The sequence below is a fragment of the Dendropsophus ebraccatus genome, chromosome 13 (genome assembly GCF_027789765.1).
Source record: "Dendropsophus ebraccatus isolate aDenEbr1 chromosome 13, aDenEbr1.pat, whole genome shotgun sequence".
Taxonomy (NCBI): domain Eukaryota; kingdom Metazoa; phylum Chordata; class Amphibia; order Anura; family Hylidae; genus Dendropsophus; species Dendropsophus ebraccatus.
Window position 1 is genome coordinate 78,913,200 of NC_091466.1, and position 27,538 is coordinate 78,940,737.

Here is a 27,538-nt window from a genome sequence, read left to right on the forward strand (position 1 = left end):
TGAGATCCGATAATTTATTCTCTATACATCGTATTCACACTATAGCCCTGTGATGATACAATATATCCAGAACTCTATGTAACAAAACCTAATATACAGGAGGAATGAAGTCTACAAAACGCGTTGGCCATGTCTCCTGGTGTGTCATGGGGGGGAGGGGCAGAAATACTGCAGAATCTGGTCAGAATCTGAACACTGAGGTTAGTGGGACACCAATATTATCTTAAAGGGACCAGGTCACTGCCATAAAGTAGCAGCAGCGCCCCCTGAGGAGCAAATCATAACAGCAGGTCAGATACGCCCCCCCCAGGGGGTCCATAAGTCCAGAAATAGACCCCAAGAACAGGAAACAACCAGCTGTAAGAGGTTAAAGAGGCGGGGCTTACATTTCCTGGATCCGTGATTGGCAGCTCAGGGAGCCCCCCTATTACAGCTCTGATAGGACTTGGTGCAGGTGCTGTCATTTAAAGGAGCCAATCCTGGTGACCAGGAAAAGGTTAAAGGGGTCGTCCAGCGTTCTATAAATAAAGCTTCATAATTCTAATAGGCTTTATATTAGATTTCCTCACTGTGTTAAGTTCTCTGCTTGTTGTCAGTGAATGAAGTCTGAAGGTGGGAATACCTCTTTAATATAAGTAGCAGTCACTGACAGCAAGCAGTGATCCTGAGAAGGCCTGACCTGCACCTTCATAGGTTTACCAGGTTGGATATTTCATCTTGTCAGATTTTTTTCTTGATGAAAATATATCTCAAATAAAAGATGATGCTCATTGTATTTGAGCAGTAAAAGCCACAGCATGCTGGGAGTAGTAGTGCCACGAGTATGGGGGCCCAACCACTGCGTGCGCTAGATGCTGAGTCACTTCTATTGGAGGGTGACTACATCATGTGACCATAGAATGTTCTGATATGAAACAATGACCACCAAAAGGAGAGTACAGTGCAGAGAAGACTCCCACCGACCAGCATATAGTCTTACAGATCAGGTCCAGACTGAGTTTGGGGGCCACAGAGCTTTGTTTCCCAACCTGCTGCTCTTCAGCTATTGCAAAACTACAACTCCCATCATGCCCTGACCGCTGGAGAACCAGAGGTAGTAGAACACTGCCATAGACTAACCAGGAGCAACTAATGTGTAATGTCTAAAACCGTGCCCAAGGGGCGGAGCCTAACTTTTCTTTGGCATTCTTGGTGTGCCCCCTGCAGCAGGCAGATCGCACAGTATTTCCTGGAGTGCCCCTTTAATCATTCAACATAAAAATCTAAAAAGCAATAAAACCTGATTTCATGTTATTTTTCCTTCATCAGTGTCATAAAAAGCGAAATATTTTGTCTCTTCCCCCGCATAACAAAACGGCCCCACTATAAAGATTATGAGACATAAAAACGGATGTCACCTTTAACTCTCGCTGAGAAAGCTGCAGGTGCATGTACTGCAGGCTAGGAAGGAAAAAAAAACAAAACTAACACTGTGAACTTTGGCAGAGACCACATCCGTACCCTTAAGACGGGGCGTGAGGTCGGGGGTCATGTGATGCTGCGGACATCTGGGCAGCTGTTTCTAAAATGGACATATGGGGTGATACATTTGTAGTAATTCCAAAGCCACAACCCCTTAAAGAGGCAGCGCCATTTTCAGACATGATGGCGAGGGGCTCCATCCAGTTATTACTCACTTCTGAACAAGCAGTCATTGTCCCTGGAATAAAGTGGCTGATAGTAAGTGACGTGATGCCGGGGGGGTGACTGCCGGACGTGTCCGGGCCGTTGCAGGCACAGTCTCTTAAATAAACAGTCCTCAGATTGTACAGTGAAGGCCTCTTTGGGTTTTCTATATACAATAGTGTTTTTCTTCATAAAGTGCTACATTGCTCCAAAGTCCCCGCTACAGACCAGTTTATTGCTTTAAGAGGTCCTTCAGCACGGCGCCACCACTGGCATCAGCGGAGACGGGCAGAGGCGTGAACGAGGGCAGGGCTTCAGATATCGGTTTCATGAGAAGGTGCCCCGACGTGCCTGACGAGGAGGTGGAGATAAGGGGCACTGCTGCCGAGCGGGGGGCCAGGAAAGGATTGGACTCCTGACGTCGTCCTAACCCAGATCCTACAACACAGAGTGAGAAAGCTGCGTCAGTGATGAGAAGGTCAAGATGGCCGCTGTGTTACAGGAAGTATCATGGGGATGATGGGAGTTTATTCCCCGTACCTGGAGCTGCAGCAGTGGCCGTGGTGCTCTGACTCCCGCCAGCGGCTGCACCCAGTGGCGCTATGTCTTGCATTGTCATCTTAAGTGGAGGAAGTTTTGGCAGCGACTCTGTCTCCAAGAACTTTACGAAGAGCTCAGAGAAGGACTGAAAGACACGAGACACAATGTAAGCATCACAGCATCAGAGGGGGCGTCCATACAGTACAAGAGACACTTACACTATTAAATAAGGACTGATGGCTGGGTCTCTGGGGGGTGCTGGGGACGCTCTTGGGGTGAGACGTCCCTCCTCCGAGCCAACCGGTCACCCATCGAGTCACACCACGGTTCTCCTCCACCAGAAGCTGTGGGGGGCGGGAAACTGGTTAGTGGCCTATAAAGTCAAAGTCTACAGAAATCATATAAACTCTACGCTTACCTCGTCCATCTCCATCTTCTTCAGCCCCAGGATGCTCCCCATCAACCGCAGAACCTCATGACGCTTATTTTTTGGGGTGTGAAAAAGTCCGACAAACAGATTCCGCATTAACAGCCTATAGGAAGAGACAGGGACAATGTAATAACTATAGAACCAGCTGTAGACGCGACCATGTGCCGGAGCGGGACGACCAGGATTGGGGCATAGGAAGGCTTTATACTCGTGCAATGTTCTTGTCTTCAGGTGTTTAAATGCGGTTTTTAAAGGTAAATCAAGGAAACAGATTAAGACGTCTCATTGGGATCCAAAAACTGCACCAAAACCTGAATGTGAAAACAAGTCCTTACATACGGTATCTGCAGTGCTGACAGCCCGTCCCCTGGTTCTGCGGGTGATGTAGGATGAGCAGCATACAGTGATGTCTCTGGTGTATAAGGTTGCAGCAAGCAGTATTAGACAAGCGCCCCCGTCCCCCTGATCCTGCAGCATTAGGAAAGTGTCCCCCTCCCCACTACATTAGGTAGGCGCCGCCATCCCAAACACCTCCTCCCCCCCCTCGTTCCCTGCAGCTTTAGGTAGGCTCACCCCCCCATGTCTTCAGCAGCAGGTAGGTAGGTGCCCCCACCGCGGCAACAGCAGGCAGGTAGGTGTCCCCGCAACACTAGATAGGTGCCCCACCATCCCTGCAGCAGGTAGGTAGGTGCCCCCATCCAGCAACAGCAGGTAGAAAGGTGCCCCCGCCCCGCAGCAGTAGGTAGGTGAACCACCATCATCACAACAGCAGGTAGGTAAATGCCAAACCATCCCCGCAACAGCAGGTAGGTAGGTGCCCCACCATCCCCGCAACAGCAGGTAGGTAGGTGCCCCAGCCCCGCAACAGCAGGTAGGTAGGTGCCCCCGCCCCGCAACAGTAGATAGGTGACCCACCATCTCCACAACAGCAGGTAGGTGCCCCACCATCCCCGCAACGGTAGGTAGGTGCCCCAGCCCCGCAACAGCAGGTAGGTGCCCCCGCCATCCCCACAGCAGCAGGTAGGCGCCACCATCCTACTCTGCACCAGGACCAATCTTGTTTTGCTCCTTTTGGCCTGCTATTCTGCAGGAAGTTTACAATAACCTCCAGCTCCACATGTGGTAGTAATCGCAAGCGCCCGCAGCCATCCAGGTCTTCATGTGATCTGTCTAATATCTCTCTCAGCTCACCACAAGGAAATAGAGATCAGATATAGTAGCAGCGCGACAACATCAGCATCCGAGCCCTGCGGGCAACGTGCGAACATGTGTACACGGGACGGAGAACACATCACATGATCATACCCAACCCCCCCTTCGATGTCAAGAGTTGAGTAACTCAAACTATTTAGCTATCTAGTCCTGATCTTCAATGACCTCAGAGTAGGGCTGAGCGATACACTGTGAAAATATTGATACCGTCAAAATATTGATAACTTTGCCAGGTCGATATTTGCGGTATTTTTACCTCCCACTTGTCAGAGCGCCCAGTCACCCCTAACACCTCCGCCCCCACCCGGCATGTCAGAGAACCCCCACCCCCACCCCTAACACCCTCACAATAAGCTGGGCTCGGCAGACAAGTTGTGGGGGCCCCCAAGCATTGCCTTTCTAAAACTGTCATTAACGGTCTGCCTGTTCTGCTGTAACTCTCACGCTGCACCATGAGCGAGGTGAGTGCTCCTGTCCTCTTCTGCCCACCTCTCCCTCATCCAGGCATGAGCAGACCAGGGCCGCCTGGGGGAACTACAAGTACCAGGCTGGGCTAGGGGGCAGGGTGGCAGATGCCCCTGGAGCCGGTCCCCCGCAGCACAGTTAAGTAACATTCTAGCCCGCTATCTCTATACCTCCTGAGCTCTTTTGCCAATTAAATACCCAGCTCAACATAGCCCCCCCCTCCCCCAACAGACTGGAGTGAAGAGACCCAGAAGATAAGAGGGACTTGCTACATGGGCGAATTAGGCGAGTATGATGGGAGTTGTACTCCTGCAACAATTTGGGGTTTAGATGCTACAATAACTAACAACGCCCACCCCGGTGTACAGGCCCATGGACCTGGATGGGGGTGCATACCTAGCACCTTTGGGCAGCTGCAGGTGTCACTTACTTGTCCACCTTCCCCTCGGTGCTGTTTAACAGGTTCATCAGCTTATTCTGTGCATCCTCCAGCATCTCCTGCTTCAGGTCACCTGAGGAGACAAAGAGCATGACCACATTACTGAGGGGCACAGAATGGATGATAGCGCACCATCTCTCATATCTTCCCTCCACATCACTCAGTATGGTGGCCCCTTATGTCTGGCACATTAGGGGGCACAGAGCAGGTGATAGCGCCCCCCTTATATCTGTCCTTTACATCACTCAGTATGGTGGCCCCACTCCAGGAGAGTATCTGGCACATCGGGGAGCACAGAGCGTGTGATAGCACCCCCCTTATATCTGTCCTCCACATCACCCAGTATGGTGGCCCCGCTCCAGGAGAGTATCTGGCACATCGGGGGGTACAGAGCGGGTGATAGCGCCCCCCTTATATCTGTCCTCCACATCACTCAGTATGGTAGCCCCGCTCCAGGAGAGTATCTGGCACATCGGGGGGTACAGAGCGGGCTGCATTGTTTCTCGTCGGTATCTTGATTTTTCACATGATGGAGAATGTTGTTCCTACGATTAGTAAACGACCTGAAATATTCCCTAATGGATTCTCCACCCAAAGTGTGAGAACGTGGAGAGTGCGGCTGAGAGCACGGATACCAGCGTCTAGACAGAAGGGGGGTGATGTGTGTGATGTGCCAACTTCAAGGGATTGTCCTCCTCTCAGAGACCCTTATAGGGACATAAAACAGAGGGTCCCTGAGGGTCCGGTCTGCCCCCACAGCAGAGAAGTCCATCCAGGATCACATAGACTGAAGTCTATTCCCATCACCCTCTCCCCCAACCGGAGGAACTGAAGATAAGTAACAAACAAGCACCATGGACCAAACAGGTATACAGACCCACTACACATATATACAGTATTATACAGGATGGAGGAGACATCATCCCTCATCCTTCTGCTTCTCCTCATCATCATCATCCCTCATCCTCCTGCTCCTCCTCATCATCCCTCATCCTCCTCATCATCCCTCATCCTCCTGCTCCTCCTCATCATCCCTCATCCTCCTGCTCCTCCTCATCATCCCTCATCCTCCTGCTCCTCCTCATCATCCCTCATCCTCCTGCTCCTCCTCATCATCCCTCATCCTCCCGCTTCTCCTCCAGCTTGACCATCTCTCATCCTTCATCCTCAACATAATCCCCTATCCTTTTGCCCCTCATCTTCCCCCTCATACTGCATTCTCCTGCTCTTGATCCTTACCATCCCTCATCCTCCTGCTCCTCATCTCACTGCTACCCCCTCCTCCTCCTTATCCCTCATCCTCCTGCTCCTTATCATTCCTCATCCTTCTGCTCCTCCTCATCATCCCTCATCCTTCTGCTCTTCGTCCCCATCCCTCATCCTTCTGCTCTTCGTCCCCATCCCTCATCCTTCTGCTCTTCGTCCTCATCCCTCATCCTTCTGCTCTTCGTCCTCATCCCTCATCCTTCTGCTCTTCGTCCTCATCCCTCATCCTTCTGCTCTTCGTCCTCATCCCTCATCCTTCTGCTCTTCGTCCTCATCCCTCATCCTTCTGCTCTTCGTCCTCATCCCTCATCCTTCTGCTCTTCGTCCTCATCCCTCATCCTTCTGCTCTTCGTCCTCATCCCTCATCCTTCTGCTCTTCGTCCTCATCCCTCATCCTTCTGCTCTTCGTCCTCATCCCTCATCCTTCTGCTCTTCGTCATCCCTCATCCTTCTGCTCCTCCTCATTATCCCTCATCCTTCTGCTCCTCCTCATCATCCCTCATCCTTCTGCTCTTCGTCCCCATCCCTCATCCTTCTGCTCTTCGTCCTCATCCCTCATCCTTCTGCTCTTCGTCCTCATCCCTCATCCTTCTGCTCTTCGTCCCCATCCCTCATCCTTCTGCTCTTCGTCCTCATCCCTCATCCTTCTGCTCTTCGTCCTCATCCCTCATCCTTCTGCTCTTCGTCCTCATCCCTCATCCTTCTGCTCTTCGTCCTCATCCCTCATCCTTCTGCTCTTCGTCCTCATCCCTCATCCTTCTGCTCTTCGTCCTCATCCCTCATCCTTCTGCTCTTCGTCCTCATCCCTCATCCTTCTGCTCTTCGTCCTCATCCCTCATCCTTCTGCTCTTCGTCCTCATCCCTCATCCTTCTGCTCTTCGTCCTCATCCCTCATCCTTCTGCTCTTCGTCCTCATCCCTCATCCTTCTGCTCTTCGTCCTCATCCCTCATCCTTCTGCTCCTCATCATCATCCCTCATCCTTCTGTTCCTCCTCTCCATCCCTGCTCCTCTTCACAACTCATTCTCTGCATCAATAAATTAAGCAACATATACTGGATCTTGGACACTCCGCCCCCCACATCTCTTGCGCCCACCATGCGTTAGGTCAGGCGCTGGCATCAAGTGAGAAAATAGGAAAAAAAGTTCTTGGCGGGCCGGGGTCTGGGCTTAGTAACGGCAGATTGGGAACGGTCAGGATCAATTTGTTAACCATTTAAGGCAATTCAGAAAAGTGCGACTGGCAGAGTGGGGTCTGTGTGTGAACCCAGCCGGCTGCCAGCACCTCCATAAAGAAAGCCTTCACTAGATTTGGCCGCTGTTGTGTCTGAGCATTTGGGACAGATTTCAATAGTTTTTTTTTTTTTTTTGAGCGTCTATAGCAGGAAGTAACTCCTTCACTGCCAGATTAGATGGAGACATAATGGGAGGCCGTACTGCTGAATAATTCCAATAATCCGTTATGCGAGGGAGACCCGAAATTCTGGATTACCGGATATTATCCACTATAAAGTATCAGTTCATATCTCATATGGATATATGGAGGGCGAGTCACCACCTTGATCTCTTCATCATATTCCTCATCAATGTCTGCATTGCGGGCCCCCGGGACACTATCCTGCTGACCGCTGCCATTGGAGGTGACTGTACACTGGTTAGATACAACATCTGATGAGAGCCAAAAAAAACTAAATATCCCTTTAAATGAGGGGGATTGCCTTAGCATGGTAGATCATGCCGGGGTTAAATATAATAACATTCCCGCACGCGTCTGGCTCCTGGCTCCGCCTGCACCTTGAAAAGAAATCACCAAGCAAAGAAAAAGAAAATGGAGCAGGATCCTGAAAGATCATCACTCTCCTCTAAACTTTACCAGCTGCAATGCAAAACAAGATGTCACCCGCCAGATGAGTGTAACCCCGCTGCCCCCTACAGGTAGTGATGGCGGATGTCCGGCCCCCTACAGGTAGAGGCTCATCTTATAGTCTCTGCTCAGGACAGCACATAAAGGGTTAATGCACAGGGCCCCCTTCTCCTGGATGTGGCCGACATGTGCCCCAACATCCATCAATCACTTCGCAGAACAAACATTATTTATATTAAGGAATTTCCCGTCTAGTCAACTTAATGTGTTCGGAATATGGGAACGTCTTATAGGAAACGTCATGAGTGGAGAGTGAGACCTACAGAGAAAACAATGAGCCCAATCTAATCTAATCCCGTCCAGCAGGAAGAGGGGGGCGGAGGGGGGGGAAGGATAAGATCACATCGTACCAGGGACCTCGGCCAAGACACCAGAGCAGGCGCTCCAATAGGTGGCAGTGGCTGCAGAATATTACATCAACACCCGATACGTCTACCATATGGGATAGATATTATACCGCTATATTACATCTCCTCTACCCACACACAACACAGAGGGGTTACATAACATACCAGATGTATATAAATATATACAGGGGGTACCCAGGTTATACCAGCTGTACATATATCACTATATACAGTATATAACCAGGTTATATCAGCTGTACATTTATAATTATATACCCAGGTTATACCAGCTGTACATGTATAATTATATACAGTATATACCCAGGTTATACCAGCTTTCTCCTTATCACTATATACCGGAGATCCCCAGGTTATAACCGTATCCTCCTACCCTCTATCATACCCCACAAGCCAGGCCACTCTAGAGATCTGACCCCTGCAGTACTTCTGTCAACCACTTCCAATAGGTTGTGTTTTGCATATACACCAATGCAACAGCGCCCCCAGCCACTCATCAGCCCCTCATCCTGCGCTCACCTTGCCTCTTCAGCTCCTCCATCTGCTCCTCCTTCAGGTCCAGCTGCTCGGTGAGCCGGGATGCTGCCTCCAGGGCGCTGTTTGCTTCATCTAATCTCTCCTACAGACAACCAGAAGAGTTTAGTTATTTACGGTCGCAGAAACATTAAAGGGAACCAATCACCGGAAAAAAGCATATAGAGCTTTGAAATGTGCTGTTAGAGCACACAGCACACTTGCCACATGTGTTTCCATAGCCTCCGTGCCTTCCCGGTGTAAGCCGCAAATTAACTTTATAAAACTGGCGCCCTGTATGCTAATTACCTGAGGTAGTCATCTGGGCGGTGTGTGGCTAGCAGGTAGTCACGGTCCCCTGGGCGTTCTTCCGCTGTAATCACACCCCTCTGGGCGTGATTCAAATGGCAGAGTAGCTGTGGCGTCACTCGGGAGCGCACCGTGCCAGAGGTCGGCGCGCTTACGTACTGATGGCGGACACTACCGCGCATGCGCAGTGCAGCCGCTTCCATTCCAGCTGGACTGCGCCTGTGCAGAATAGCCTCGAACTCCGGCTCACACTGAGTTCGAGGCTATTCTGCACAGGCGCAGTCCAGCCGGAATGGAAGCGGCTGTACTGCGCACGCGCTGCGGCGTCCGGCATCAGAATGTAACAGCTACTCGGTCATTTGAATCACGCCCAGAAGGGCGTGATTACAGCAGAAGAATGCCCAGATGACCGTGACTACCTGCTAGCCGCACACCGCCCAGATGACTACCTCAGGTAATTAGCATACGGGGCACCAGTTTTATAAAGTTACTTTGCGGCTTACACCGGGAAGGCACGGAGGCTATGGAAACACGTGTGGCAAGTGTGCTGTGTGCTCTAACAGCACATTTCAAAAGCTCTATATGCGTTTTTCCGGTGATTGGTTCCCTTTAAATCTCCCAAAATTTTAAGGATTTATCAATCAATGTTTTAGATTTGGATGACGACTTTATGATTTGAGGAATACACAAAATACACAGAAGATGCATGATATATAGTGTTTAGGTGTAACCGGATATGTTGTACACAAGTCACAATTATACAGCCCCAATTTAATATTGTTAAAGCTTTCTCACAGTTTCTATGGCCTGAAGGGGTTTCTGTATTATACTCCAGAGCTGCAATCACTATTCTGCTGGTGCGGTCACCATGTACATACATTACATTACTGATCCTGAGTTACATCCTATATTATACCCCAGAGCTGCACTCACTATTCTGCTGGTGCGGTCACCATGTACATACATTACATTACTGATCCTGAGTTACAGCCTGTATTATACTCCAGAGCTGCACTCACACACATACACCTGTATCTCACCTGTAGTGACACGACTTTATCTTCCAGCTTCTCCACCTTGTTCCTGAGCTCTGTGTTCTGCTTCCGGTGTCTCTCTAGCTCCGCTGTGTACATGGCTTTCTCCTCTGATCGATGAGAACAGGGTTACAACACCTGTATACACACTGCATAGTCCTATATATATCACATCACCTGTATACACACTGCATAGTGCTATATCACAGCACCTGTATACACACTGCATAGTGCTATATATATATCACAGCACCTGTATACACACTGCATAGTGCTATATATATCACAGCACCTGTATACACACTGCATAGTGCTATATATATATATATATCACATCACCTGTATACACACTGCATAGTGCTATATCACAGCACCTGTATACACACTGCATAGTGCTATATCACAGCACCTGTATACACACTGCATAGTGCTATATATATCACAGCACCTGTATACACACTGCATAGTGCTATATCACAGCACCTGTATACACACTGCATAGTGCTATATATATCACAGCACCTGTATACACACTGCATAGTGCTATATATATCACAGCACCTGTATACACACTGCATAGTGCTATATATATCACAGCACCTGTATACACACTGCATAGTGCTATATATATCACAGCACCTGTATACACACTGCATAGTGCTATATATATCACAGCACCTGTATACACACTGCATAGTGCTATATATATCACAGCACCTGTATACACACTGCATAGTCCTATATATATCACAGCATCTGTATACACACTGCATAGTGCTATATATATCACAGCACCTGTATACACACTGCATAGTGCTATATATATCACAGCACCTGTACACACACAGCATAGTCCTATATATATCACAGCACCTGTATACACACAGCATAGTCCTATATATATCACAGCACCTGTATACACTCTGCATAGTCCTATATATATATATATAAAGCACCTGTATACACACTGCATAGTCCTATATATATCACAGCACCTGTACACACACAGCATAGTCCTATATATATATCACAGCACCTGTATACACTCTGCATAGTCCTATATATATATATATATATATATATATATATATATATAAAGCACCTGTATACACACTGACTGCAAGCAGAATTCTTGAAAAATACTGAGTAACTGCAGCAAAGTTTTCATTATACAAAGATGAAGCTTCCTGTACTCCTCAGTGGGTGAGCGGACCCTCTTGACTCCACAATGGCAGCCAGCATTATTTTGCAGCAATCGCTGATATCCAAAGGTTTTGGCATGAAGGTGCAGGCGACCGTGCCCCTCCTTCCCATCAGTGTTCTCAGTGCCAGTACTACAGCCTCACCTTGCTGGAACTGCTCTAGCACCATCTGCAGGTTGCTCAGGGACAGTGCGTACTGCTTGACTTGCTCTTGAGACATGTTGAACTGCAGTAAGGCCTCATCTCTTTGCCTGGACACAAGGTTCAGCTGCTCCTGTAAAGACTCCACCTGAATGGTGGCCTGATGACTGCAGAAACACACAATAATTATATTATATATACACACACACACCCACATATACTATGCAGCATTAACAGGGATTGACCATCACCTGGCGGTTTCCACAGCGGAGGATGAGGACAGTAATTTCTCCTCCAGGACTGTCACCTTCTTCTTTAGCTCCACCTCCCGGTCCTCCGCAGCCAGCGCCTCCCGGGTGTACGAGTCCTCCATCTCCAGCAGGTGGTTGCGCAGCCGCTCCAGCTCCTGGTTCAGACGCTGCTCCTTTTCCCTTAGATGCTGGACCTGGAGAGAGAAGACAGATGATTCCATAGGAAACTAAGCTATTAGCATGTGCCATGCACTTAGGGGGCAAGAGACCCCCATTCTGGTGAGCATTGGTGGTCCCATTGGTTCGATCTCCACCATTAAGATATTTCTTACCATCCTGTTAATAGGGGAACACAATCTTGGGATAGCCCGTATATCCTGGAGATCTGCTGCTAATGTGACCGGATCCCAGTATATCCTGGAGATCTGCTTCTAATGTGACCGGATCCCTGTACATCCTGGAGATCTGCGGCTGATGTGACCGGATCCCAGTACAGCATGGAGATCTGTGGCTAGTGTGACCGGATCTCCATACATCCGGGAGATCTACGGCTAGTGTCACCAGATCCCTGTACAGCCTGGGGATCTCCATCTGATGTGACCAGATCCCTGTACAGCCTGGAGATCTGCTGCTAACGTGACCAGATCCCAGTACAGCCTGGTGATCTCCATCTTATAAGATCGTCCTGTACAGCCTGAAGATCTGCTGCTAATGTCACCAGATCCCTGTACAGCCTGGAGATCTGCTGCTAATGTCACAAGATCCCTGTACAGCCTGGGGATCTCCATCTAATGAGATCGGATCCCCGTACATCCAGGAGATCTGCAGCTAATCTGACCGAATCCCAGTACATCCTGGAGATCTCCATCTAATGAGACCGAATCCCTGTACAGCCTGGAGATCTGCTGCTAATGTGATCAGACGCCCGTACAGCCTGGAGATCTGCATCTAATGTGACCGGATCCCAGTACATCCTGGAGAACTGCTGCTAATGTGACCAGATCCCCATACAGCCTGGAGATCTGCTGCTAATGTGACTGGATCCCTGCACAGCCTGGAGAACTGCGGCTAATGTGACCGGATCCCTATACAGCCTGGAGATCTGCGACTGCTGTGACCAGATCCCCGTACAGCCTGGCAGTGGTGGTCTCTTACCTCATTCTGTAGGGCGACACTCTCCATCTGCTTTTGCTTCAGCGCCAGCATCACCTGGTCCCTCTCGTGCTGGAACAGAATGGCTTTTTCCTGCATGGATTTTACTTCATTCAGCAAATGGTTCAACTCTCCGGCCTTCCCCTGTGAGAGAGCAATGAAAGCCTGGTCAGACTGGTCAGAGCTATAAGGCCTTGTTCACATGTGCAGATTGCTGCTCGCCCGTCAGAGAACATTCACAGTGGCTCTATCCTCTTTCATCAGAGCAACAATGATCCCCACAGCGTAACAAGATGTAATATATGGTGTAACAATTACCTATGTGCCCAGGCCTCTCCTCTCAGGCTCCATTCATCTCTTTCATCTCATATTAAAGGGGAACTCCACTTAAGATGTAAACCTGCTCCATCCTCTCCCATAATCTAAGCTTGTGTGTATTAGGTTTCTGACACACCCCTGAAGCTGCAGAAAATCCTCACTGCCTGCTACACTCAGTCTCCACTCCTCTGTCCTCCCCCTCCCTTCTGAGACACAGGTCACATGATCTCTGTCTCTTCTGTTGCCAGGCAAGCTGTAACACCTCATCTGTAACGCCACCCACCACAGACATCACACAGTGATCACCTGACCAAGCATGGGGAAACAACTGCCTCTCCTATAAGGGAAATGAAACACTGTTGTTTCGTCTCTCTCTGATCTACGTATGTAGGTTATTAGACAGTAAGTAACTTTTGGGAGCAACCAACCTGCTCCTTCTCCTTGAGGAGGTTCTCCAGGGCTGAAGCCTTCTCCCTCATGGAGTTGGACTCGAATTCCTTCTCTCGCAGCAGCATTGAGAACTGCATGTTGGTCTCGTGCAGCGCTCGGAATTCGCTTTCCTTCTCCTTCTCTTTGGCAATCACCTTTTCGTTCTCGTCTTTCAGATTGTTGATGTCCATCTCCAGGATCAGAGTGCGCTCCTTGAGGTTGGTGACCGCTTGCTTCAGCAGCTCATTCTCGTTCTCTTTGTTTCTCAGGTTCTCGGTGGCAGAGTTTAACTTGTCTCCTTTGGTCTTTATTAAGATGTCTTTTTCTTTCAGAGACTTCTGTAAGATTTCGCTCCTCTCCTTGATCTGCTTCAGCTCCTGGGCTGCCTCCTGCTGGCTGCGGCGCCCATCTTCAGACGTCAGAGCTATGGAGTCAGACAAGCGCTGGTTGTTCTCCTGAAGGGTCCTGATGGTGGAGTCTTTCTGTTGTATCTGGATTTTTAGCTGCTCGTATTCTTGGAGGACCTTGGTCAGGTTTTCGTCTTTTGAGGCAGGAGATGCGGTCAAATGGCGATCGATTTCAGGCGTTGCCGCGTGTGTACTAAACTCAAGCTGACCAAGGATTCGTTCTTTGGTGGTGTTCAGTTCTCCGATACTGGTCTGCACATTACTCAGCTCTGTGCCGAGACCCTTCAGCTTCTTCTCATTGTGCTCATAGCTCTGGATCAGGTTGTTGTAGTCCACCTGTAGCTGAGAGTTGGAATCGCTGTCCAGACGTATCTGCCCCTGCAGCTTGTGCAGCTCCTCTTGCAGGTGGGCCGACTCGTGCTGCATGTTCTGGACGGTGGTCATCACCTGCTGCTTCCATTCTTCCATCTTCTTCACCTGCTGCTTCAGCTTGTCCCTTTCCTGCAGCAGCTCCTCAAACTGATTGCTGTTGACGCTTCCTATCTCGCTGCCGTTCTCAGAGTTGGACGCCTGAAGGACGGTCAGCAAGGTCTGACATTTCTGGCTCAAGGCGTCGATCTCTATGTCTTTTTCTCGAATGATCCGAGACAGATTTTGGATGGTCTCTCTAAACATGTCTTGGGTGCTACCTTCTTGGCCACGGGAGAGTCTCTGGTTTTCTTCTTGAAGTTTCAATAAGGCCGACTCCTTGGCTGCCATCACATCCATCATCTTGTGGTATTCTGTCCTTAGCTGACTGTTCTCTCTGGTCTTCTCACTCAGGACAGCCAGAACCTGCTCCCTCTCCATAGCATAAGCCTGTATCTGTTGCTGGAGATACACCACATCCTGCATGTAGGTTACGGAAGAGATTCGGGCGTGAAGGTTTTGGATCTCCAGGTCCTTTTGCTGGATAATATGTGTGAGTTTCCCGACTTCGTCCTTGGACAGCTGGTCAATCTGCTTGGTCAGCGTGATGTTCTTTTCGTTCAGCATCTTAATCTCCATCTCTTTTTCTTTGATGCCCTTCACGAGCCGCTCAATCTCCACCTTGGACAGGTCGTGTTTCTCGGTCCCATTGTCGCTGCTGTTGTTGATGTTCTGAGTCTTGGTATGGTGGAGGATGACAGAAGAGTCTGTGTGGATGAGATGCTCGTTCTGGAGCTGGGAGCTGATTAGCTCATTGGTCTGCTGCAGGCTGGAGATCTCGCTGTCCTTTTCGGACAGGAGCTTCTCATAGGTGTCCACCATTTCCTTATGCTGCATCTTAATTTCATCCATCTCCTTGACCTTTTCTTGCAGAGATTTCTGGACCTGAAGTGCGCTCTGATTCTGTTTCTCTGCTGTTTTCTTCTGGAGCTTCAGCTCCTCCTCGTAGTTGCTTCGCACTTTGGTAAGCTGCGTTATCTCGGCCTCCAGCTCGGTGATGATATCCAGAGTCTTTGGTTCCACCGTCAGCTGTGGTCGGCTCTGCTGGTCTTTCAGTCTCTCGATCTCCTCCTTAAGGTGACTGTTGTCCTCCTTCATGGCGGCTAACACTTTTTCCTTTTCCTCGATGGTTTGCTTTAGAACGTCGCACTCCTTGGCCGCTCTTAGGTGCAGGTCCAGCTCTCTCTGCACTTCCAGGTTCTTCTCTTTCAGCTCTTGTATGAAGGCCTCCTTCTCTCGGATAAGTTCTGTCAGCTGCTTCTGCCCCTCTAACGTACTTGTCAGCATCTCCTTGGTTTCTTCACAATCCATCTCCATTTGCTCCAGGGCCCGTTTGCTTTCTGCTACCTGGAAGTCCTTCTCCTGGTTGAGCTTTATGAGGCGCTCATGCTCCCGCTGCAGGGCGGAGGTGTCTAACTTCTGGGCGTTGGACAGCTCACTGATGGTGTGCTCGTACTTCTGAGCCTGTTCCAGCAGCCGTTTCTCCGCCTGATTTAATTCCCCCTCCAGCCGCCCCTTCTCCATCCTTAAAGCCTCTATCACCGTCTGCTTCTCCAGGGACTCTTTACTGCTCTGGGCAGAGACTTCCTGCAGCTGCTGCTTGGCCTGTTCTTGGGTTGACAGCAGCATCTCATTCTCCATCTTGAGGTCACATATCTCCTTCTCCAAATCGTCCTTTATTTGTTTCAGCTCCGAAAATTGGATCTGGAGCTTTGCAACTTGGGATTCACTCACGTTCTGACTTTCGCTTCCCACATCTGAATTCTCTTTGGCCAAGACCAATTCTTGTCTGACTTGGTTTAGAGTCTCTTTAAGTTCCTTGTTCTCCAGGGCGATGCTTGAATTGGCGGCTTCCAGCTGCTTTATAGTCTCCAGCATCTCCTTCACCTGAGTCTCTAGATCACGGAGAGACGTCTCAGTCAGTCGTCTGTTTTCCCTCCTCTCGGACTCCAGCTCCTGTAATAAGCCGCTGTTTTCTGACAGAGTTCTCAGTGTTTTCTCACTTTCACTTAGCACTTGCTCTGTTAGCTGAGCGATCTGGGACTCTGCCTCCGCTTTCTGTTTCGATAGCTGCTCCTTCATAAGCATCAAGTGCTGGAAGACAATACACAGAGATGTTAGAGCGATTCAGAGACAATACATAGTAAAGCAGTTATAGAAATCTCTTAGCATTTAGGAAAACTAATGAGAAATAACGAAGAACTCCATTGAAGTGACATACAGAATTATACAGTGGGGGTCCAACCCCCACTGACCCTTGTCCCCCAAGTGAATGCTTGGCCCCTGCTCCATTCACTCACTATGAGACAGAGATTGGCTCTGTTCTTGAGATCAGCAGTCAGATCACCACCTATTAAATACTTGACTAGAGAGATGTATTTTAATGTTGGGGAAACTCCTTAAAGGTGCGTTCACACATAACGGATCCGCAGCGTATTTCTCGCTGCGAAGTCGCAGCGAGATCCGCTGAGGATCTCTGACCTGTACACTTACCGTACCCGCTGTGAGTATGTCATTAGCCTGCCCCGTTAACCCCCCGGCCACCAGAGCGTATACATCACCTTCTCCATGCTCTGGCTTGCTTTGTGTGTTCCCGACACTGATTGGCTGAGCAGGACGTGAAGACGTCGGGAGCTCCAAAGCAAGCTGGAGCGTCTATCCCGCTGCGAGTTTGTCTGCTCATAAGTGTCCAGGGCAGGGATCCGCAGCGATAAATCCGCTGCAGATCAGTTACGTGTGAACGCACCCTAAAGCAGTACACAGGCAATTTATTTTTCCTTTCAAATCAACTGGTGCCAGAAACTTATATAGAGTTCTAATTTACTTCTATGTAAAAATCTCCAGTATTCCAGTACTTACCAGCGGATGTATGTCCTGTAGGAAATGGTGCATTCTTTCCAACCTGACACAGTACTCTCTACTGCCACCTCTGTCCATGTCAGGAACTGTCCAGAGCAGGAGAGGTTTTCTATGGGCATTTGCTACTGCTCTGGACAGTTCCTGACATTGACAGAGGTGGCAGCAGAGAGCACTGTGTCAGGCTGAAGAGAATACACCACTTCCTGCAGGACATACAGCAGCTGATAAGTACTGGAATAAGTACTGGAAGACTGGAGATTTTTAAATCTCTATTACTTTCTATCACCAGCTGATTTAAAAACATAAAATCTAAAAATATATACAATGAAATCTGCAAATTGTGGAAGGGTATGATCACATGACACATTTTTCCCAAGTGAAAAATGCTATAAAATACACTGCAGAAATGGTGAGGATAGCCTCAGATGTCTGCAGAGTATTAGCCTCGGTCAATGCACCCCAACAGACAACCCCAAGTGATATTGCTGCATTTTTATAATCTGTCTGCAGAAAAACTCTGGGTCGACATTTTTTAGTGGGCAAAACACTTTCCCATTGGATACAATAGGCGTGCATCACACAGGTTTTACACACTTAATGTAAGAGCAAACAATGACATATGTCAACGTATCCCTAAGGGAAATCCTCTGCACTGCTACGAGGACATCACTTCTGGGGAGTTCTTCCCCAAATGTCACAATTGTTAATACTTTAGGTGCAGCTACAGACCCCAGTGGTGGGAGCGCTGGTGTGGGTATGGTACAGGCCTACCTGCATGGTCTCCTGGTTCTGTGCATCCAGTTCCTCCAGCTCTGCTCGAAGCGTTTCCCTTTCTGTAATACTTTCCTGCAGTGTCTTCTCTTTTCCTTCCAGATCTCGTCTCAGCTGTTCCAGGTCAGAGACTTTTGCTGATGAGGACAACACGAAATCTAGTTCTGTTCTCAGCGCATCCTGAGCAGAGGTAAGAAATTAATGTTAAAAGGATTGGCAAGTGAAAATGAATATAAATCGCTGTCCATAGGTGACAGGAAAACAGCGGCGGTTGTGAGTTCACACAGTTATAGGCACTAGCACATTATTAAAAAATACTAACAAAAGTTACGTTTTTGGTCTTCATAGACTATTGGTTATCTAGTCAGGATGACTATGAGCCACCATATTTACTGGAGAGAGCACAATGTCAGCAAGCTGCAGTAAAGCCTTTGTAATATCTCTGCAACCATATAATGGATTTATTCTCAGTGATGTCACCGCTGATCTCTAGTGATGGATAGGCTGTATTCTCAGTGATGTCACCGCTGATCTCTAGTGATGGATAGGCTGTAAATGATGTCACCGCTGATCTCTAGTGATGGATAGGCTGTATTCTCAGTTATGTCACCGCTGATCTCTAGTGATGGATAGGCTGTATTCTCAGTGATGTCACTGATCTCTAGTGATGGATAGGCTGTATTCTCAGTGATGTCACTGCTGATCTCTAGTGATGGATAGGCTGTATTCTCAGTGATGTCACCGCTGATCTCTAGTGATGGATAGGCTGTATTCTCAGTGATGTCACCGCTGATCTCTAGTGATGGATAGGCTGTATTCTCAGTGATGTCACCGCTGATCTCTAGTGATGGATAGGCTGTATTCTCAGTGATGTCACCGCTGATCTCTAGTGATGGATAGGCTGTATTCTCAGTGATGTCACCGCTGATCTCTAGTGATGGATAGGCTGTATTCTCAGTGATGTCACCGCTGATCTCTAGTGATGGATAGGCTGTATTCTCAGTGATGTCACCGCTGATCTCTACTGATGGATAGGCTGTGTTCTCAGTGATGTCACCGCTGATCTCTAGTGATGGATAGGCTGTATTCTCAGTGATGTCACTGATCTCTAGTAATGGATAGGCTGTATTCTCAGTGATGTCACCGCTGATCTCTAGTGATGGATAGGCTGTATTCTCAGTGATGTCACCGCTGATCTCTAGTGATGGATAGGCTGTATTCTCAGTGATGTCACCGCTGATCTCTAGTGATGGATAGGCTGTATTCTTAGTGATGTCACTGATCTCTAGTGCTGGATAGGCTGTATTCTCAGTGATGTCACCACTGATCTCTAGTGCTGGATAGGCTGTATTCTCAGTGATGTCACCGTTGATCTCTAGTAATGGATAGGCTGTATTCTCAGTGATGTCACCGCTGATCTCTAGTGATGGATAGGCTGTATTCTCAGTGATGTCACTGCTGATCTCTAGTGATGGATAGGCTGTATTCTCAGTGATGTCACCGCTGATCTCTAGTGATGGATAGGCTGTATTCTCAGTGATGTCACCGCTGATCTCTAGTGATGGATAGGCTGTATTCTCAGTGATGTCACCACTGATCTCTAGTGATGAATAGGCTGTATTCTCAGTGATGTCACTGATCTCTAGTGATGGATAGGCTGTATTCTCAGTGATGTCACTGCTGATCTCTAGTGATGGATAGGCTGTATTCTCAGTGATGTCACCTCTGATCTCTAGTGATGGATAGGCTGTATTCTCAGTGATGTCACCTCTGATCTCTAGTGATGGATAGGCTGTATTCTCAGTGATGTCACCGCTGATCTCTAGTGATGGATAGGCTGTATTCTCAGTGATGTCATTGATCTCTAGTGATGGATAGGCTGTATTCTCAGTGATGTCACCGCTGATCTCTAGTGATGGATAGGCTGTATTCTCAGTGATGTCCCCGCTGATCTCTAGTGATGGATAGGCTGTATTCTCAGTGATGTCATTGATCTCTAGTGATGGATAGGCTGTATTCTCAGTGATGAGAAAATGTATTATTACAGCCATTTAAAGCTTCTGTCCCTGACATACGCTGTGCTCTGAATATTGGTGAGGCTCACTATGGTTGGGCCGCCACCAATATATCAGTAATGACATATTCATGGATATACCTTAGTTGATATTTTTATGTCTCTGCTTGTACAGGGTTAGAAGGTTGTGTGTGATTTTACACTTTTGTTTCCTTCATTTGTACAATAAACCTTCTAATCGTATAGAGCAGGTTACTGCAATGTTACCCCACATCACACACAATTCTATAGTCACCTTTTCTATCTCCAAGCGTTGCACTTCCTCCTCCAAGAAGAGTCTTTTATTCTGTTGCTGCCCGATGTCTTTACCCTCCGATACTAAAGCATCTCCCACCTACAAAATTACATCCAGGTCCTTCACAATACAGCAGCTGAATATTCACCATAAAAATCACAGACAGCGCATGATACGTTACCTGTCCAGGCGGAGACATTCGGCTCATTTCTTTTTCTGCATCTGAAATTACAAAATAGAAAACAGTGAAAGCACTTCAAGCTGTAAAAGCAGTACTTTGGCAATTTTTGAAAAAATTTAAATCAACTAGTGTCAGAAAGTTATATAGATGTTACTTCTATGTAAAAATCTCCAGTCTTCCAGTACTTATCAGCTGCTGTATGTCCTGCAGGAAGTGATGTATTCTTTCCAGTCTGACACAGTGCTCTCTGCTGCCATCTCTGTCCATGTCAGGAACTGTCCAGAGCAGGGGAGGTTTTATATGGGGATTTGCTGCTGCTCTGGACAGTTCCTGACATGAACAGAGGGGGCAGCCGAGAGCACTGTGTAAAACTGGAGAGAATACACCACTTCTTGCAGGACATACAGCAGCTGATAAGCACCGAAGACTGGAGATTTTTTAAATAGAAGTAAATTACAAATCTATATAACTTTCTGAAACCGGCTGATTTGAAGGACAAAAAAAAAAAAAAATTGCCCGAGTACCCCTTTAAGAAAAAGCCCAGCTGAGCTGCAGTCACTGATCATGGCTGTGTCCAAATAAAGTAGCCAAGACAGAACTCAATAGCAGCCAAGCACCCTACAGAGTTAGTAATATCATCCACTCTTACTAGAAATGAGCAAACCAGGTTCTGGTTCGAGTCGATCCGAACCCGAACGTTCGGTATTTGATTAGCGGTGGCTTCTGAACTTGGATAAAGCTCTAAAGTTGTCTGGAAAACATGGATACAGCCAATGACTATATCCATGATTCCCACATAGCCTTAGGGCTTTATCCAACTTCAGCAGCCACTGCTAATCAGATGCTGAACGCTCGGGTTCGGATTGACTTGAACCCAAACCCAGCTCGCTCATCTCTACCTCTTACCTAACAGAGCTTGCTGTAACCGCAGAACCTCGTGCTTCAGATTGACGACATCTCCCGCCCCACCTGCCGCGTCAGATTTCTGCAGCGGTGTGAACTCAGACATGAGCTTCTCATAATCTCGAGACAAGGTGTCCCGCTCATTTACAGCCAGCTCCTTCTCTGTACACAGGACTCTCTTCTCCTCCTCCAGGGATGATAGAAGGGAACCCAGCTGGCTCACTCTATGCTCCAGCTCCTCGATCCTCTGGGCACATTCAGTGTTATCGGCCTCCAAGGACAGGATGGTTTTCTGTAGCTCAAACACTTTGGAGTTGTCAGAGGTTCCTTCTGCTGCCCCTAAACACCAGCGAAATACAAAAAGGGTGAAGATGCAGATGACTCCCGGAGAAGGCAGTGAACCTGAGGCTCTTACTCTGGCTGTCATTTAGCTTAATCTGTAATAGATTTATGCAAGGAAATCCCCATGAGCTGCAGACACAAGACCACCTGCTGTAATGGCACCCTGCATCCTGCTGACGGACTGGCAGGACTGTGGGTGCCCAACGTCCTTACAAACCTATTGCTCTAGTATAACCAGTGCATATACAGCCATAAGGATAGAAGTTCTGTATTAGGGGTCATCTTTAAAGGGGTTCTCCAGCGCTATAAAAACATGGACGCTTTCTTCCAGAGATAGCACCGCTCTCCAGTCTCCAGTTTGGGTGATGGTTTTGTAACTCAGTTTCATTGAAGTAAATGGAGCTTAATTGCAAACTGCACCCAGACTGAAGACAAGAGCGGTGCTGTCTCTGGAAGTAAGTGGCCATGTTCTTGTAGCGCTGGATAACCCCCTAAAGCAGCTGCCCCATGATCAAAACTTAGATCCTTGTTTACAAGATAAATGATTGGTAATCGACTGCTGGGACCCCCAGTGATCACAAGAATGGGGGTCCCGTATAAATTGAGTGGTGGTCAAACATTTACCTCACATATAGATGAATAAAGTACTCTGGTATCTACAGCATTGCCTGCCTGCTGCCCCTGCACCCCAGCTCATGTGATTGCCAAGCGCCCCAGTAAGCTTTCATTATGGAAGAATCCCTTTCACCTGTGTTGAGCTGCTCCTCCAGCTCCTCGATCCGCTCCTCGTATTCTCCCAGCTCCTCTCGGTGTCTCCTGGTGATCTCGGCCAGCTTCTGCCGATGGGCGTCTTGTAGCACAGACAGCTCATGCTGATGCTCATCAATCTCTTGGCTCAACTTCTGCTTCAGATCCTGCAGTCAGGACAGGAAAGAGGAACAGTCTTATCATGAGGCCCTGGACATATGAAACCAGGCTGTAGGGAAGGCTCGAGCATTACATGTCATCTAGGATCTGCCTCCAATAGTGAGAACAACACAACCACTAGGATTCCCAGAAGCAATACCCCCCACCTCCCATCCACCACCCACGCCAGTAGTAAAATCTTCCATCCTTTCTATATTACCACAGACACTTGCCCGCACCCGCTCCAAAGAGAATGGAAATAAAGGCAATGGGTCGCCAGAGCATAAAAGCCTTGTAGTACAGTGAAATAGTCACCGGGAACAGAGCGCAGGATTAATATACCAAAAGCACCAATGTATGCAGGGTCCCAGCGGCCATGACACCACACTGCATGGTCTCTATGTGCTATGGGGGTGCCAGACTGACAGTGCTACAATGCATCCACCAGTGATGAGCGACGGTACCTTGATGGTATTCTGCAGCGCGCAGATCTCACTTGTGTCCGCACTTTGGGTCCCTTTAAGTTTTGAAGACTGAAAAGAAGATAAAAAAAAGTTAGTGGTTGACTGTAATAACAGAAGACAAGGACGTAAAGTTCTTAGAGTACAATCCTAAGTGGTGAAGTGTCACCGTGAGCAGAATGAGTTGTCATCAGGGTAACCTGGCAGCAAGTGGTTAACTACTCTGCAGCGCCACCCACAAGAGACATGAAGCATTACACAACTGGGCCTATAACAATGCATGGACACTGAGAGTGTCCCTAAGTGGGAAACGCCACTTTTTCTTCTCCATCCAACGCAGGAACGAAGAATTGTCGGCCCTCCAGCTGTTGCATGATGGGTATTGTAGTTTGGCAACAGCTGGAGAGCTGAAGGTTCCCCATCACTGAATAAATGGGTTATGGGGTACCCCCTGCATCAAAGCCCCACGACACATAACCTGCGGACAGGTGTGGGGTGGCCTTCCATTCAGGGCCCTACCTGTGCTATGTGCTTCCAGTGTGACACCTCCGCCTTCAGCCTGGACACCTCACTGGACAACGTGTTGATTTCTTGCTGGGACCAGATCATGTCCCCGAAGTCCATATCATCCCCATGGAAGCTGGAAGGTGGCGGCTGGATGCTGGACATGAAGGCGGAGGAGTCGGCTGCTTGAAGAGACATGCTGGCCAGCTGAGCCGAGGCCTGGGATTTCTGCATCTCATCCTGGAGAGAGTTCAGCTTGGCCTTTAGATGACTGACTTCTACCTGAATACAAGCGACACAGAGCGTTACTTGTCTCACCGCATCAGGCAGCTCAGGGCAGGATTACTATGGCCTCCTGTGTCTCCTACGCTTCATACAGAATACAGACTGCTGTAAATGTACACGGCCGGCCGCTCCTATAGGATGAGATCATGTCTATAATCCTGACTCTAGGCGGGAGGCTCTATAATCTGGCACAGCGTCACACAGGGCTCCGCACCTCCTTCTGCTGCAGTCGGTTCCTGTAATCCACAGACTGCTGCTTCACTTGGAGCTCAGACGCCTCCAGCTTATCCTCCAGCTCCGAGCAAAACTTCTTTAGCCTCTCATTCTGCAAAACGGAAAAGAGAAAACGTTATAAAACACTTAATAAAATCCACAAAATTATCAGAACGAAGAACCCGAAGGGGCGCTCACCTCAGACCGGAGCAACGCCTGAATACTCTCCACATCCCGGGACACGTGAGGCTGAGGACTCCCCTCTACAACAGAGCAAAGGACCATCAGTAACTCATACATTACATTACTGATCCTGAGTTACATCCTGTATTATACTCCAGAGCTGCAGTCACTATTCTGCTGGTGGGGTCACTGTGTACAGACATTACTGATCCTAATTTACATCATGTATTATTCTCCAGAGCTGCACTCACTATTCTGCTGTTGGGGTCACTGTGTACATACATTACATTACTGATCCTTAGTTAAATCCTGTATTATACTGCAGAGCAGCACTCACTATTCTGCTGGTGGGGTCACTGTGTACATACATTACATTACTGATCCTGAGTTACATCCTGTATTATACTCCAGAGCTGCACTCACTATTCTGCTAGTGGGGTCACTGTGTACATATATTACATTACATTACAGATCCTGTACTGATGCTGTATTATACTCCAGAGCTATGGCTGGTATATGGGGGGGGGGGGGGGGGGGGGGCGGCGGATGTGACGTCACTATGACAGGTATATGGGGTGGGGGGTGACGTCACTATGACAGGTATATGGGTGGGAGATGTGACGTCACTATGACAGGTATATGGGTGGGATATGTGACGTCACTATGACAGGTATATGGGGTGGGGGGTGACGTCACTATGACAGGTATATGGGGGGATGTGACGTCACTATGACACGTATATGGGGGGGTATGAGACGTCCCTGACAGGTATATGGAGGGGGAATGTGACGTCACTATGACAGGTATATGGGGGGGGGAGGATGTGGCGTCACTATGACAGATATATGGGGGGGGGGGGGTATGTGACGTCACTAGACAGTATATGGGGGGATGTGACGTCACTATGACAGGTATACGGGGGGGGGATGTGGCGTCAATATGACAGATATGGGGGGGTATGTGACGTCACTAGACAGTATATGGGGGGATGTGACGTCACTATGGCAGGTATATGGGGGGATGTGACGTCACTATGGCAGGTATATGGGGGGATGTGACATCACTATGACAGGTATATGGGGGGGATGTGACGTCACTATGACAGGTATATGGGGTGGGGGGTGACGTCACTATGACAGGTATATGGGGGGATGTGACGTCACTATGACAGGTATATGGGGGGGAATGTGATGTCACTATGACAGGTATATGGGGGGATGTGACGTCACTATGGCAGGTATATGGGGGGAATGTGATGTCACTATGGCCGGTATATGGGGGGGATGTGACGTCACTATGGCAGGTATATGGGGGGATGTGACATCACTATGACAGGTATATGGGGGGGGGGGATGTGACGTCACTATGACAGGTATATGGGGGGGATGTGACATCACTATGACAGGTATATGGGGGGGGATGTGACATCACTATGACAGGTATATGGGGGGGGGGATGTGACGTCACTATGACAGGTATATGGGGGGGATGTGACATCACTATGACAGGTATATGGGGGGGATGTGACATCACTATGACAGGTATATGGGGGGGGATGTGACGTCACTATGGCAGGTATATGGGGGGGGGATGTGACGTCACTATGACAGGTATATGGGGGGGATGTGACATCACTATGACAGGTATATGGGGGGATGTGACATCACTATGACAGGTATATGGGGGGGATGTGATGTCACTATGGCCGGTATATGGGGGGGGATGTGACGTCACTATGGCCGGTATATGGGGGGGGATGTGACGTCACTATGGCCGGTATATGGGGGGGGATGTGACGTCACTATGGCCGGTATATGGGGGGATGTGACGTCACTATGGCCGGTATATGGGGGGGGATGTGACGTCACTATGGCAGGTATATGGGGGGGGATGTGACGTCACTATGGCAGGTATATGGGGGGGGATGTGACGTCACTATGGCCGGTATATGGGGGGATGTGACGTCACTATGGCCGGTATATGGGGGGGGGGAGATGTGACGTCACTATGACAGGTATATGAGGGGGGATGTGACATCACTATGACAGGTATATGGGGGGATGTGACGTCACTATGGCCGGTATATGGCGGGGGGGGGGGATGTGACGTTACTATGGCAGGTATATGGGGGGGGATAAGACGTCACTATGACAGGTATATGAGGGGGGATGTGACATCACTATGGCCGGTATATGGCGGGGGGGGGGGGGATGTGACGTTACTATGGCAGGTATATGGGGGGGGATAAGACGTCACTATGACAGGTATATGGGGAGATGTGACGTCACTATGGCCGGTCTATAGTGGGATGTGACGTCACTATGTCCGGTATATGACGTCACTATGGCCGGTCTATCCCTCCCCCTCTCACCTGGCAGCTCTTCCGCCCCCTCCAGTAACATGTCTTTGGTGAAGCTGGAGATCTGTCCGGTCAGGGAGGACAGGCTGCCCCCCACCTGTCCCAGGGACTGCCCGAGGCCGGAGCCGATGCCCCCGAACCAGGACGCCATGGCTGTGGGCGGGCGGGGGATGAGATCCTGGGAAATCTGCGGCTGTACCGGAACCTCACACCGGGGAGAACGGAGAACCGGCGGGAGAGGAGGAGCGGGGCCTCGGTGCTCTATCCCCGGCAGGTCACCGAACCACCTCCCGCTCACAGCCTAGACAACCGGCCCGGGCTCCGCCAACTCGACGGCGGCCATGACAGACAGCGCTCTATGGTAATACCAGAGCGACGTGTACATAGCGCGGGGCATGCCGGGACACCTGGAGTCCTCCAGCCGAGGGGGCGAGGCTAGAGTGAGGGCACGTGACCCGGGCAAGAAAACGCAGGAGAGTCGTGCAGCGTATTAGCGGTGTATCCTCTCCTCTGAGTCTCTCACTGTAGGGTTTACATCCTAGCATCTCCAGTACTGAAATGTCTAGAATATATACCCTCTTAGTACTCAACATGCTAGAATAAATCCCCTATAGTGACTCAGAGGAGAGGATACATTCTGGCATGTTCAGTACTGAAGTGTCTAGAATGTATCCTCTCCTCTGAGTTTCTCACTGCAGGGTATACGTCCTAGCATGTTTAGGGCTATGTTCACA

The 27,538-nt window shown here is 49.0% G+C and overlaps 1 protein-coding gene and 1 long non-coding RNA gene across 2 annotated transcripts in view; one reads left to right on the forward strand and one right to left on the reverse strand.

Annotated features, from left to right (window-relative positions):
• On the reverse strand, positions 1 to 27,176 carry TRIP11 (thyroid hormone receptor interactor 11). The gene is made up of 21 exons (XM_069949995.1): positions 26,817 to 27,176; positions 24,461 to 24,525; positions 24,264 to 24,374; positions 23,780 to 24,046; positions 23,264 to 23,332; positions 22,642 to 22,807; positions 21,555 to 21,890; positions 20,649 to 20,689; positions 20,468 to 20,566; positions 18,159 to 18,338; positions 13,653 to 16,622; positions 12,910 to 13,050; positions 11,755 to 11,948; positions 11,507 to 11,670; positions 10,167 to 10,270; positions 8,824 to 8,923; positions 4,743 to 4,824; positions 2,624 to 2,738; positions 2,424 to 2,549; positions 2,206 to 2,350; positions 1 to 2,103 (listed from the first exon to the last, which is right to left on the reverse strand). Exons 1-21 carry the CDS (start codon positions 26,953 to 26,955, stop codon positions 1,898 to 1,900), a joined length of 5,820 nt encoding a protein of 1,939 aa, XP_069806096.1. The 5' UTR covers positions 26,956 to 27,176; the 3' UTR covers positions 1 to 1,897.
• The window catches only part of LOC138770775 (uncharacterized), a 170,833-nt gene that overhangs the window by 92,554 nt on the left and 50,741 nt on the right, over positions 1 to 27,538 (forward strand). Inside the window, exon 4 of the long non-coding RNA XR_011359500.1 lies at positions 18,261 to 18,348. This is a non-coding gene — a long non-coding RNA (uncharacterized lncRNA). The remainder of the gene's footprint in view (positions 1 to 18,260; positions 18,349 to 27,538) is intronic.

Bases quoted from the DNA above. Each gene is read 5' to 3' on its own strand.
- TRIP11 (XM_069949995.1), bottom strand. From the start codon at position 26,955: ATGGCGTCCTGGTTCGGGGGCATCGGCTCCGGCCTCGGGCAGTCCCTG. The intron at 20,690-21,554 runs GTAAGAGGTAGA...TTGTAATTTCAG, and splicing joins GTTACAGCAAGCTCTGTTAG to ATGCAGAAAAAGAAATGAGC. The intron at 11,949-12,909 runs GTAAGAGACCAC...TTCTCTCTCCAG, and splicing joins GTGTCGCCCTACAGAATGAG to GTCCAGCATCTAAGGGAAAA.